The sequence below is a fragment of the Amphiprion ocellaris genome, chromosome 3, assembly GCF_022539595.1.
Source record: "Amphiprion ocellaris isolate individual 3 ecotype Okinawa chromosome 3, ASM2253959v1, whole genome shotgun sequence".
Taxonomy (NCBI): domain Eukaryota; kingdom Metazoa; phylum Chordata; class Actinopteri; family Pomacentridae; genus Amphiprion; species Amphiprion ocellaris.
The window spans coordinates 7,476,877-7,491,736 of NC_072768.1; the positions used below are offsets into that span (position 1 = coordinate 7,476,877).

The 14,860-nt window shown below is 42.4% G+C and overlaps 1 protein-coding gene across 1 annotated transcript in view; it reads left to right on the top strand.

The window, feature by feature from the left end:
• Window positions 1-792: 792 nt before the first annotated feature.
• mob2a (MOB kinase activator 2a) overlaps window positions 793-14,860 on the top strand; it is a 73,252-nt gene continuing 59,184 nt past the window's right edge. The window contains exon 1 of the mRNA XM_023273538.3: window positions 793-1,336. Coding sequence (XP_023129306.1) covers window positions 1,320-1,336 — 17 coding nt within the window. The 5' untranslated portion in view covers window positions 793-1,319. The remainder of the gene's footprint in view (window positions 1,337-14,860) is intronic.

The window sequence follows — 14,860 nt, forward strand, 5'->3', positions numbered from 1 at the left end:
AAGAACACCTGAACATGTCAAACTGGCTTCATAGTAGAACCATCATTTTAAAAACGTCATAGTATGGTGTATCAGTTCAGGAACATTGTGCACTTTTAAACAATAAAAACTAAAATAATAAAGCTCTTAATGCTAGATTTCATCATATAGGCCTTCTAGTCTGTAAGAAAGGAGCACAGCACAACTGTAGCTGATGGTGCAGGACCTGAATTTGTTCATATTTAGTGGAGTAAATAACCAAACAATTTTGCAGAAATACAAGCCCAATGGCATAAAGTGAATCTCCTATAATGACCCTTTGGGTAATCTGGTTTTAGGATGAATTAGGACTGAAATCTTAACTTCTACAGATGTCTAGAAACAGTATAGTGACGCTCTCCTTCTTATGATGAACACCTTTTTGGCATCTGGTGCAGTTGGACTCCTCATCACAAGTTACAGATACAGATTTTAAAAATATTTAAGAGCTAGAGAGGTGAAAGAATCTGGACTTTCACAAGAAAAATGAGAGAAAAGTAGGGAAAGATGTGTTTTCTGTCCATTAAATTAGTCCATACATTTATCCCGATCTCCAAGTGGGGAACCAATAACCTGGAATAATAATATTACAAGTGTCAATAAGCTGTCAAAAGCAGGTGTAGTGGTCTTCTCATTAAATGGTGGCAGTGTGTGAATCGATTTTTACCTTTCCCCCCTAACTTACAGACTACATATCCCATTGCATCTCTGCTCACACGCATTTTACGCACAGGACAGACAGAGTGGGTCGGGTCTGTGTTTACTTCCGGACACCGATTTAGACTTCGCTCAGAAAGCAGCAGCTCCAGTGGAGGTTCAGGCTGGCAGCTAGCTCGGCAGACTTCATGACAGAGGTTACCGGGTTGACCAGCGCACATCTCCGCAGCCACAGCCCCGCTCGGCGCCCCTGCACACCGGACACCGCGACTCCAAGGCGGACCCCCTGCACACCGCCGCCTCGCTCACCTCCTGCTCGCCTCCGTTGCTCAAAGTCACTCAGATGCTGCGCTCCAGCTACCAGCTAACCACACTGATCTGACTGCCGCTTCATGATCCGAGCTAGCTGGGGATCAAAACAAGGACAATCGCTCCAAGTTTAAGCGGCGTCCGCGTCTGACCGGCCGGGATCCAGCAGCTGGGAGAGAGACGGGCCCCGGGGGAGAGCGACAGGACTCGGGTGCCAAAGCAGCAGCCAGGGCAGCGAGGGTGGTGGCTGGATAAACTCGGGGGGTTGCCTCCAGCTCCTGGTGGATTTATCCCCTGCCAGCTAACGTTAGCTTCAGCTAGCTCCAAACAGCACCATGGATTGGTTCATGGGGTGAGTACAGACGGCTAACCTGCCATAGCTAGCTTCTATGACAGGTCAACTGCGCAGTCTTTCCGATGCTGGCTGCAAATTTCACTTCCCGGTAGCTGACACCACTGGGGTCGGCATTAGACAGGTGCACTGTCGCGGTGAATGCTGTCACATTTCCACCCCGACGCCGTTAAATGTGGCTGGGAGCGGGTAGCATGTCGGCTAGCTTAGCTTCGAGGCTGCTAGCTTTGGTAGCGAAGCTGGCGAACCGTCTCAACCAGCCTCACGAAACCAGGGCCATGCGCTGTTTTATCGGCCTGCGGGTAACCAGGCAACGATGGCAGCGCTCGGACGAGGTCGTGATAATAATCCGGGTGATTTACAGTAATGATTAACACGACAGTGGGCTAACCTTAGCAGGCTGCCAGCCGTGCTAACGCGGCTATGACCGGTTAGTCTATTTCTCGTGCAAGGTGCGCTGGCCGCTTTGACGGGAGTTAGCAGTCATGCTAACCAGCACAGCTCCTGGTGGCACCGGTGGTAAAACATCTAACTTCCACACCTGTGAAGAGGGTAAACAAACATAGCTGGACTGCATTAACTGAAGCAAAGGTGTTTTATAAAGGTGGTTTGTGTACTTTGTGCCACCTGACTGAACTTGGTGATGCTTTATTTTTAGCTTGGGGCTGTCCAAGTCATGGGTTTGACATCTGTCTCGGTGTGTCACCTGCTACACAAGTCCAAGTCCAAAGCGATGATCATTGTGTTCAGGATTAATCCAGGACAGCAGCCCAGTCCACCACTGCAGATGTCCTTATTTATTTGACATGCAAATATTAAGGTAGCCTGGTCAAAACCCCAAGTCCTGTTTGCCTATAAACAAAAGAGGAACGTCATGAGGCTACTGTCCAGTGTGTGTTTACAACTTCAAGTCTTGTCACGGTCACAATTTGGTTTGGACTTGATATCACTAAACACTAAAGTGCTTAAATTGCTGTGAGGTTGTTCTTTTTTTGCTGACTGGTTAACAGGTGGACTGGCTGCAGCACTTTAAACGCAGATCAGTGCTCAGAAAAGGGTGGAGGCCTGTTGTCGAGGGTGTTTCTTCACATCTTGACAGTCTGGCAGATAGATAACAGTTCCATCTGTCTGTCGATGTTCCAAACATGAATACCAGTATTGTGTGACTGTCACCTGTGCCAAGGAGCTTTTGTGTTTTTTTTGTTTTTTTTGTCCAACTGGTCTGGCTGTCTGTCAGTTAGTTTTATAGTAATTTGCCAACTTCTATGAAATTTGGTAGATGGTTAAACCTCGAGCCAGGAAGGTTTTATTCAGAGAACACCACCTTATTGTCACTTAGTTGTGCTGCTCCCACTCATATCTGATTTACTGGAAGTTTTTAGGTCTGCTTGAACACGTAAAGCTCCTTTTTGTCTAAGATATAACTCAGTCTTGGTAAATAGCGCAACTGTACGAAGCTGAATAGTTTTATTTTTCTGCGCATGTCCTTCCTGATGCAAACACACGATTGTACATGTTCATTTTCACATTTTCATTTAGTTTTTTTTTTCCCTGGTTTTCCTAACTGGTTCTTCCACTCTCAGTTGTAAATGTGATTTATAGATTTTTAGCCTCCTCTTCCATTTTCCCAGACAGAAAATAATGATTTCTGGTTCCAACAGTTGGTGCTGTCAGACCTGAACTGCTTTGTTCAGTGATCTGTTAGGAATTCAAGAGCAAAACCCAGTTGTGGCTTGGTGTTGGAGGAATGAGGAAAGAGAAGAACTTTGTATGGGTGAAAGCTTCATCCTGCTTGTTTGTCAAGCTTATCACAAATGTTATTAAAATCTCCATCTTTGCAAAGCTGTCGAGTCTTTCTCATGGAGTGACCCCCTTTAAATAAGTCAGTGTCATTTCCTAAAAGCTGTCAGAGAAGAACGAGTCATGCCTATTTCTGACGAGAGAAACAGGATGTCTAGAGCGTGTCGCTGCTGTCAGAGCTCTCTATTAAACCGTCTTTCTTGCCTTTTGAGAGTTTGTTTACCTGCATGTTTGAGGAGCACTGTGTGTATATTGTATGCATGTGGGTGAGGTGTGTGTGTGAGCTGAATGCATTGGAAGCGAGCAGGAGTGCGTCACCGATGGAGTGTAGCCCATGAATGAGTTAACAAAGCGTGTAATCACTCTGAATACCGACCCACGGTGTAGAACGCCACGGCCAAGACCAATGGATGGAGGAAGCAAGGAGAGAGTGAGCGCCACGACGATGGAGGAAAGGGAGATGTGGTGGCTGATTTGGAGGGAAATGTGCAGATGAAGAGAAAGCATGATGAGGGAATGAGAAGAGACAAATGAGGGAAAGGCTCAGTGACCTAAAAGGACGGAGGAGTGGGACTTTTTTTTTTTGACCGAAGGACGGGAAAGGAAGGATGTAGGAAGAGGATATGAATGCTTTTGATGGAATGGTTGATTAGGGAGAGGAATGGAGGAAATTAGCAGGTGGAGGGAAGGGGTGGTGTATTTTATAGGAAGGATAAAGCTCCACAGGGATTCAAGTGGAGCTCTGGAACAGATGACAATCCTGTGATAGCCTACTAATGGTGGTCTAGAGCCTGCAATACCTTTAGATGGGTGACACATACACCGGAAAATATCTTTTTTTTTTTTTTCCCCTGTGGTTTCAGCAGGAAGCTACAAATAACATCTCTTGGTACTGGTGTGTACAGATACCTGCTGAAAACGTGAGCCTCAATGTGTTTGTGAAGTAGAAGATCCGGTCTGTTGGCGTGCAGTCAGTGTTATTTTGGACAGAGAGTATTATTTCAGAGCCGAATGACCTCATCTGTCCAGATTCAGAGTCAGACAGGACGTTAAATCACCGGGGAGATGCACGACGCCTAAATGTGTCTTTTCCTGCTGGGTGAAATGGGCAGGCTTTGACAGATGTTTAATCCCCTTGCTTTTGAGTGATGGCTTGGTAATGCTGAACGAAGAGCGAGAGAATGGAAATGACGGCAGCTCAGTGGAGCTCTGCTTTAGGCTGCCCGACCCGACCGAGAGTCACATTTAATGTACACTTAGCTCGCAGTGCATCACCTGTGTCTTAATGGTACAAAGGCAGCATAGCATCATTCTGTACTGCTGCAGTAAAGCAAGTAATAACATGAAAGATTCCAGTAATACCAGGCCTGCTTTTTGTATCCTCTTAGGCATGATTTTGATTGTTGATGTCAGGTTCTCTTATTTGATAAGATAATTTTTAGTCTGAAGACATTGGTGTTGCAGTGTACTGCATTATACAGAGATGTTTTTGTTTTTTAATCCATCCTCTCAGATGTATTTGGAGTTGATGACATAATAAAACCACATAATGTACAAATTCAACAGTACCACCAACTACAGCCACCAAGCTGTTTTCCTCAAAATAAGGCATCAACAAAAGTTATATTTTAGAAATTGAAGTATGAAAAAAAAAAAAATTCATTAGACATTGAGTGTGACTTCATTCAGATGGATTTATGGAAAATGTGCCCTTGAACCGTCCTCTGCTGCAGTTTAGTTGCAACCTGTCTCGCCGGTTCGCAAATATGGCTGCTACAATTGTTTAAAAATAAATAAAAATGAGAGTGAAGACAGTGTCAGGAGATGGTAGATAGAGAAGGGGAATTCACATGATGCCTTTATAGACTGAACTTCCTGTGCAGTGGGAAATTTTTGTCTATTTGTAATGATTTGTCTCACCGCTAGATCTCACATCCAAGAAACAAGTGTCTTCTGTTGTCTTACACGAGTTATTTACTGGCAGGATTGTTTTCATGTTGTCTGTAGTTGTGCGTTTTCTCAACCACTGTTAAACTTCTCATTACTCCAGCAAGTAGACAGTTGTCATGTAAATACGAAGTGGCACAAGAAGGTGGATGTAGATTATGAAGACTGTTTCTCAGTTCGAGATAAATTTCTGTTGTAGTGTTTGATAATATTAGTAGAGTAGCGCAGTGGGTGGGTGTATCTCCTGGCGCTTAGTTTCCTGTGATAACAGTGCCAATAATTTTTTCTGTTTTTGATTCGCCATCGCTAGCTGATTCAGGCACATAACTTTCCTGTGTAAACATCAGATCATTAATAGCTGCTTCCTTGGAAAAACTGAAACATCAAAAGCATGTGATTGCAGAGAATTTTTGTAGACCAGATGGAGTGTAGCATCTACTGACTGAGCTCTGAAGGTGGTATGAAGCACGAGTTGAAACTTATAGAAGTTGCTGCTTGATTTCAGCAATTTTGATGAAGCTGCATCAGAATATTAGATTAATTTGCTTCCTGATTGCATCAGTAACACATTGTGCTTGGGTGGATGTGTTCTCCACAACAGCTGATGAGGCTCAAGGGTTTTGTATTGTTTGATGGCGCTCCACATATTGAACTCTAGTGGAGGGATAAAGTGAACTGGCGGATACAAAGATAAATGAGTCAATAGTTGACATTTTTGCTGTTTTCAGACCTAAAATCAACATGGCCATCTAAAACCAAACACCACATGGCATTTTTACAGAAAGATTCTTCTAAATATTATATATACAATTTAGTAAAATTGAAACTGACAATTGTTTATAAAGATATTGTAGTAAACCTGCTGGCATGTGATAAATCCACACTTGACTCGCACACTACTTTATATTAAATAACTGGGAAAGCCTTGGAGTCTGGCCAGTCTTTTCTTCAGGAGGAAATGACATCATGTGGAGCAGGTCATGTGATCTGGAATTAACACACTTTCTTGAGAGGTGTTTTTGTAATGGGGAACTTAGTTGAAAGTGATACAATTTTTTATTTTCCATAAAAAATTTGCTATATTGTCAAAAAAGAAATATCTGTCATGATTATCTCAACTTAATAAAAAGAACAAAAACAATTTTTGAATGAGCTCATTTTATTATTGTTTAGCTAATTAGAAGGTGGTTGTTATTAAATTTGGACAGTTATTTAATTGATATTTTAGTGATATCCAGTCATTTTTTTTATTCATAAGTGATTGTTTCCATAATAAATAATTCTGGAATTTGTAAAGACATGATCATAATAAACATAAACGACGTCATTTTTTTAACCTTTAATAGAAATGTATGCAAGATAAATCCCATCGACTTCAGAAGTCCCTCAATTATATATTGACCCAAATCAATGTAATCCTATAGTATCATACATTATACAGCATTATCTCTGTATCTACCGAGGGGAATTCCTAGCAACCTTAATCCAAAGATAAGTACTTAAAAAAAAAAAAAAAAAAAGGTGTATGTTTAAAAACATGAATGCAAAAATGACTGTCATTCATAGAAATCTATTACCTTGTTTGCATATCAACTGATTTTTGCCTTTGGTCCTGAAACTCTGTGGGATGGTGTGTGTGTTTGAACAGTTTCCCTTGTATGTTTATTACTCGGTCTGTGTGCATATGTAGATACAGAAGCAACCTTGTCCTCATTCAACCCCAGTACCTTATTTCCATCTCCACCAGTCATATGGAAAACACACACACACACACAGACACACACACACAGACACACACACACACAGACACACACACACACACACACACACACACACACACACACACACACACACACACACACACACACACACACACACACACACACACACACACACACACACACACACACACACACACACACACACACACACACACACACTAGTACACAGAGTCTCAGCCCAGGTGGCTGTTTCCGCTGCTCGCACCGCAGATGCCGTTCTGATAATAGGCTGTGACAGATGAGCAGACATCATCTTAAAGCAGTCACCTGCTCGAGAACAGCAACTAACCGGCACTGTCACTGTGTTGCTCGCTCTAGACTCGTCTGGCGTCAGACTCTGCTGTCTATTTCCTGCTTTACAATCACCCGCAGTGTTTCTCTGGTACTGTCTTTGGTCATTAGGTCTGACCTGAGGGCTGTCAGCTTACCAGAAGGTCACAGCGTCCGTCTGGCAGCGAGCTGTTTGCGGTCTTTTTTACTCCTGTTGGCCTTCTTCTTCAGCTCTATTAAGAATCAATTTATTGTGTCTGGCACGTAAGTTGCTTTACAACTATGCAGCCGAGGCCAAGGTTTTTAAGACCAAGAAACATAGCCTAATCTTTAATAACAGTGTTGTTCGTAGCCTTGTATCTTGACACACTTTGGCTCAATGCAGCATCAGACACTGAGCAAAATGGTACGAAGGTTCACAGCAGTTGTTTTGCAGAATCGACATCCTTTGACTGATGGCTTTAGTTGCATTATTTATTCATACACTGTTTCCAGTCATTCACCCAGTAAAGGACTTATCTGCCCTGGAATTGAGGTAGTTGTATAGCTTTTCTGTCTTGAGTTTCTGAAATTTGGTTTTGGTTTAATGGTGAAACAATGAATCTATTAATTAAACAATCAGCAGAAAACTAATTGATGCGTGACAGCTGATTTTTAATGCAAATGTGCTAAACAATCCTAGATTTAGCTACTCAGGAATGAGGAATCGTTGCTTATGTGATAATAAATGAAATATCTTTTGGTTTTGAGCATGAGAGAAAATACCTTAAATTTTTAGGAAACTATAAAGGATGCTTTCCAATGCAATTACAATTTGTATTTCTGTATAGATTTTTTTTGCCATTTTACAGACCTCACAATAATAAGTCATGATAATAATCATCTGTTACAGCCATTTTTGCTCATAGTAAAGTGTCTCAGTGATTCTTAAAGCTGGTAGATAGATGTTGACTCCATTCAGATTCTGTTGCATTACATATATTAAAATGAGGGCATTCTTTCCAGCTATGTTTACTTGCAAGGAGAGAAAATGTTTGGAACATCCCTTTAATATGGAGCAATTTCCGTGAGTGCAACGCCATCGAAAACTAGGGCATCAGACGGAAGGGTTCAGCTGCTTCTTAACACAGAATCCAAAACAAAAATTCAAAGTTTCAAACTGTATTTTTTGCAAGAATTCTCCATTAAATGTAATAACTGTACAATTAATAATATTTAGTGATTACTATCTCTCAGCTTCCAGTTAAGGTCAACTTTACCCCCTTTTATAGCAGCTGGGTCGTGTCCTCGAGCTCAGCTTCAGGCATTTCATCAGGCTATTCTGCCATCATGTGCCTCTGTGCTGAGGTTTGTTTACTCCCCAGAAAGGACATTTTAGTCACTTTCAAGCCTTCGACACACTCTGTCTTTCACTCGCTGGCTCAGTTTGTCTCTCCCTCTCTATCTGTCTCTCTCTCTCCTTTTAATTCTCTCCCCCTCGTCTCGGGACACTGATGTGCAGAGACGTTTGCGTGCTTGGCTGCTGCCTGAGCTGGACTGTTCAGCCGCAGAGAGCGAGGCAACGTTGAACAGGCCCAGGGCAGCCTCGGCTCGCTGCAAGATGTGTTTAACAACAATAGCTAGCAGGGTGTTAGTTGCATGCAGATCTGAGCATGTAGCTGGAAAGGCTATATGCTGAATAACATCACACAAGCTCTATCATGCTGTTTTTACCTCATGTGTTTTTGGTGAGCAAAGCAGAGCTGAAGGGGCAGAGCCTAAACAAACAAGTCCTCCTGCTCCCTCTCTGACATTAGCCTGCTTCTTTGGCTTTTGGCAGCGTTGACTCCTCATCAAGGTTGCGTCCTTATTTTGGGTCAGCAGTAGCAGATTCCTCTTCTTCCATAGCAGCACAACGGAGCGAAAAGCGAAGCCGCACCGTAAAAGCCCAGCTGTCGTAGTTCAGAGGTGTCGATGACTTCAGGATTCACAGGAAGGCGACACCTAGAGAAAGTAGTTGATCTACTAACAACCACAACTAGCAGTCGCTGCACAAGTGTTTTCAGTCAGCACAGAGAGAGGTATTGTCTGTCTGACTCCCCACTGATGGCATAAAACAACAAATCTGAGGTTAGCTGCTTAAATATTGTGTCATCATGGTGCAGTATTGTCTAGTGTTTAAAGAAAAGGCTTGAGTGAATCTAAAGTGAGCTTTTCTCAGGCTGGAAGACACAATACTGTATCATAGAGTGTTTTTAGGACCTCAGTGTGCATCACTGAGGTCCTAAGGAGGATATAAAGGCTCTATTGAAAGCCTTCTGAGGAGGCAAATCGCCTGAATACAAGAACACACACATTCACACTCCTGAAGAAATACTGCTGCGTTCTCTGGGTTGTCTCTTAATACACCACTCCACTTCCCTATCTTCCCTTCCCCGTCTGAGAGGCAGGGACAGGGAGAGGCCCAGAAATGAACGTGATACCGGAATGACTCGGCAGTTTGCCTTTCACTGAATATGCATAAGTGGATAAGTGAGGAATCCAAATGCATGCACGGCTCTATTAAGCACTTTCGGGAGCACTTGAGATGGAAACTCTTGCTAGGTGGGGCATTTTTTTTGCCCTTTTCGCCAATTTGTTCGAGTGAAGATGAGGTTTCAAAAGCCCCAGGACAGTATGTGCTGTGTGAGTACTGTGCAACTGAATACTATGGTGGATCAAGAGGTGGCAAATGAAACCCGACTCAATACCTGGAGCTGGCTGCGCTTGTGAAGATTCTCCACCCACTCGAATGGGTCCCGACCTGTTCAAAAGCTCGAACAGCTGCGTTTCACACCGTCAACTGCACCGATTGCTGACATTTAACCATCAGCTTCTGATATATATGGTGTAGGAACGACTCAGGAACATATCAGAGCTGCTGAGACAGATTTTATAGATTAATTTTGCTCCCGCTTTCACTTTAAAGGCGTTCTGCTCAGTCAGTTGATGCTGTTGTGTTCAGCTCCTGGGGTGTCTGTGTGTGTGTGTGTGCGTCGCCTCTATTTCACTTGGCAGGAGAGTGGCACCATGCTGTGACTGTGTTTACTCTTTCGTAACGCTCTGGGCAGCCCTGCCCAGCGCACACAACTGGCACTGTCAACGGATGGAGAGAGAAGAGAGAACAGAGGAGACTGACAGAGGGCAGGAACAGTCGTGACTAATCAGCTGCTCTCTTGCTCCCTCCCCCTGCTATCTCTTGTTGTTGGTCGAAACAGAACATTTTCTCCCAAAACATGTTATTTCATTTCAGGCCGGCCTTACCACACACAGATCCTGGACTTTGCTGGCTCTCCCACCAGCAGGACTGGCCTCGGAGCAGCTACTGTTCTGTCAGAGAGTATCATAGTCACGGAGTGCTGCTGGCTAGAGCTGTCTTAAGATCAGCTAAAATAAGTTGAACCCCCTGCAGCAGGATTTAGGCTTGTTGTTGCCATCCACCCACACGGGACGCCCTGCAGAGCAGTTAGCTGCATGATTGAAGTCTTCCTGATTCATTTCTGGCTACAGAGTACAATTAATGACACCTTTTCTCCTGACATAGGGGCATATTTTTCCTTTCTGTTTACATCTTTTAGCTTACAGTTGCGTTTTCTAAGTGATCAGACAAGCATGAGATTTATGGCATTGCATTTTATCGTAAGAGATCATCCTCTGAATGTTTTGATGTGAATCTGGGGACGATGTTAGATAAAGTGGCACAGTTTTATCAGGCACACATATTTTCTGTGTCAGTAAACAAGCCTCATTACCCTGTAGAGTCTCAACGGGGCGTCTAACCTATTGATCAGCCTCGTAGCTTTGAGCTGATAAGAAGAAATTGAGCTGCTGATATGTGTTCAGCTGCTTAATTAAAATCAACTCAATCATAAAAGTGACCTAATTGCATTGTCTAGTTGATAATCCTGTTTTTCTATCTTACATCTCCAAGCCTCAGCCTTTTCTATTCGAAAAACTGGGATTTTCTTGTCACCCAAATTTGCATGTTGTTGTAAAATACCAGAAGAAGAATCTTCACCAAATTCTATCTGTTTAGAAGTTTTCTGACTAGTTAGGACTCAAAAGGACCAATGATGTAACTTTTTTTTTTGATTTGGCTAACAAAAGGAAAATTCAGGATTTGAATTGTAGAAAAGAAAATGGGGAGATGGAGTACGAGAGCAGTGCAAATGGATAAAAGAGGATAGAGGAAGTGAGGGCAGCTGATAAGGAGGAGAGCAGCATGAGAGTATAGAGAGTGCGAGGGAAGAAGGGAAACGATAGTGGTGCAGAGGCGATAGGTGAGATATTGAGATAAATGGGAAGCGGCGACGTGGGTCAGAGAGCTAGATTAAAAACAGCAGAGGTCTGCAATAGAGGACAGAGAGGGAGATTTAACAGCAGGGGCCCGAGCCGCCAGTGACACAGAGAGAAATGCAGTTTGGAGCTGCTGTGTGCAGGTCAGAAATGGAGAGAGATCCAACAGAGGGTCTGAGAGATAAAACTGCACCGCATAGCTACTGTCCCTGGATCCAGCCCTGACTGCTTATAACCTTAAAACTGAGATTGGAGAGTCTGTAGGGGCCCAGATGGACGTTAAGACCATCAGTGTTAGACTCTCTCAAAACATTCCTTAAAGGATTTGTATTGCCTCCTTTTTGCATTTATCTTGCTAAATGCAGGCCTGCAAATTATTATTATTATTAATAAAATGAGGAGTTTTTTGTTTAGCCTTGCTGTATGGACACTTTAAATGTGGCTTTGGAGTTCCTAAAAACTGAAAAATCACCTTTGTCTCATGTCCAAGCTTTTGATTTGATGACTCGCGTGTATTATGTTGCTCCACCAGAAAGTGTTTTATCACGTCTCGATCATATCTGCCATTTATTGTGCTTTAGAAATGTGTATTTGACAATATTTGTGAGCTTAAGGCATGATGTCAGCCAAACTGCCACGTTGATTTTAACTGCACATATCAGGATGCTGCTGCCTAAACTCCCAGTTTTTAGATTTCTCCTGAGTGAATACACTTGAGCTGTAGAAAGTGTTGCCTCTACAAGACGTGATTATTTGTTTATATTTGCCGGAACGTCAAACATTCAACCACTCTAACATTCAGCCAGTGAGCCCTAATGCATCTTGGAAGAAGAGGCCTTTAATTCTGGATGATCTTATTTATTTTTCATTATAATGTGGTCTGCACCCTCGACATTTCAGCTGATTGGTGAGCTGCTAAACCTGTGCAGAGCCGGTGGGCTACTGGTGTTGGTGTAAGCTAGCTGGGTTTGTCCTTGGCGGCTGAGGCTAGGCCGCTAGGCCGGTCTGAACTATAATTGGATTAGAGATCTCTATGTTGCATCAGGCGTGGCAAGCTGAGTATATGCACACATACACTCTGAAAGCACACGCCTCAGGGAGCCAAGTTTATCTTGGTACTCGAGGCTGTACTCCTTCCCTGCCTCATTTTTCCTCTCAAACATTCCTTTCTCCTCAGCATCCCACTATTTTCTTTATCCCCCTTTAATCAACGATCCGTCCCTTCCTCTCTGGCGCTTGTAGGTGTGTGGAAATATGCATCTTTTTGTACGAGCTTATTGGTGTTTGTGTACGTGTATATGGATCATCCCCGTGCCACGGATACCCACTCTAAATGGGATTACAGGAGTTGCATGTGGGAGAATAAAGGACAGGAAAAAGAAAGAGGAAAATAGTCAAGTGCAGATGAGTCCTCATACTGAACATGATAGATGTACACATGAAGCTGGGCTGCCTGGAGAAAGCAGGGAGACAGCTGCTCTTGACCTTTTTACAATAGTCAGCTTCCTGTTTGGCAGCATTGGACAGGAGGTGGAAGGTGATGTCATGCATCCTGAGCGCCTCTTTTACCCTTCTTAACCGATTGGTGTGCAAAGTCTTAATCTGCGAAGAGTTTCCTTCACTTTACCGAGAACAGAAATAGAGCTCATATTAAGTTGTGCTCATTTCTTTAAACTCACTTAATGTTAACTTGGAACTGTGTGTCTCTTATTGTATTCATTTGTCCGTCTCCTATTGCTCTTTCATGTGATTGTGTGTCCTGGAAGTGTCACATTGAACAAATGAGGAGGGGAAGGATAAACTCCAAGGGCGTCAACACGAGGGGTGCAGCGAATTATCAGCACTGTGGACAAAAATCCTTGATCAAATTACTTGCCAATGAATTTAATCGTTGATTAGTTGGTGATGTGATTCTGTGTGTGTTTTGTGCTGACTCTAAATGCTCTGACATTTAGGCATTCCTGCTTATTGAAGTGAAATGTGCCACTGCCTAAAGTGTGTTATATAAAAGCCTGGACTAGGGGTCAACTGATTATTGACCAATTATTGGGACTAATTTTCCAATCGTTGTTATTTTTATCAACTGATTCCTGATAAAATACATGAAATGTGGTAAGCAATGGCCTGTACACAGCATTGTCTGTTTGGTTACACATCACAAGTAGCAGCCAGTCAACACTGAAAGCTTCTATGATACATTTGTGGAGTGGAGAAGCTCCGGTGAGTGGAGCTTTAGAAGTTCACGTAGTTGCAATAAACACCTAAATTTTACACAAGCATGCCAGATTTCATGTTACACTGAAAATGCCTGGATGATTCACTTTGTTGCAGTGATATGAAGTTAGAGTATGTAAATAAGAGTGTGTTCTTGTACCAATAGATATATCCTTAAGTGAACTTATTTTGACTACCATGTACTGATGATGCTAGGCTAAAGCTATCACTAACACACTTGTTGTCAGGCCTGTGGCTAACAATTTACAAAATTTCTAAAGTTAAAAAAAGTAAAATTGTTAAACTTACATACGTGTTTCCTAAGCAGAAGAAGAACAAGCCATTTCTGTTGACCCCGTATGAGCCTGCTCGCAGCCTTAGATCCTCAAGTGGATCCCTTCTGGTCATTCCAAAGTCTTAAATCTAAGGGTGACCGAGCGTTCTCCATCAGGACCACAACTTGCCTGAGGAGATGAGGCTTGCACAGTCAGAATGTCTTCTAAATCACTTCTTAAAACCCACTTTTATAGACTTGCTTTTATATGAGGTTTACTTCTAGCTTTAATTAGTTTTAGTGTTTTATTCTGTATTGTGTCCTGTTTATTTTAGATGTTCTCTCTTGTTTTATTTTACTTTTAGCTGCCTGGTTCTTTGGTGTGATGTCGTCTCTCTAATTCTTTAATTCTCTATTTAATTTAACCTCAATCTTGTTCTTTAATTTTCAAACTGCCTTGTTCCCTTGTTTGAATTACGTACTAATCTAGCTAATTATTCATTTAATCTATTGTCATTTTTACAATTTATTATTAATTGAATGCTATGACTTGTCTCCTATAGCTTGTTTGATTGTCTCTGTGTTGCATGTTTTAACTGTCAAAGCACTTTGTGAATGCTGTTCTTAAGGGTGCTACATAAATAAAGTTGTTATTATTTCCACACATAAGGAAATTAGCTACTTTCACACTGGGTAAGGTGATGCTAACTTAGTTTTGCTAATTTAGGAGGCAGCCATAGTTAAATGTAAACCAGTAACAAATATAGCTTTTGAGATACGGTCCTTAATGGGTAACAAAAGTGATAGAACTGCAAAAAAGTACGAAAACAGAGGACTTGATCTCATGGTAAACAGAGGAGAGCTTGTCGTCATTCGGGGTGCTGTGGACTTTTAACAAATTTTAACCATATTAAAGCTGGATTT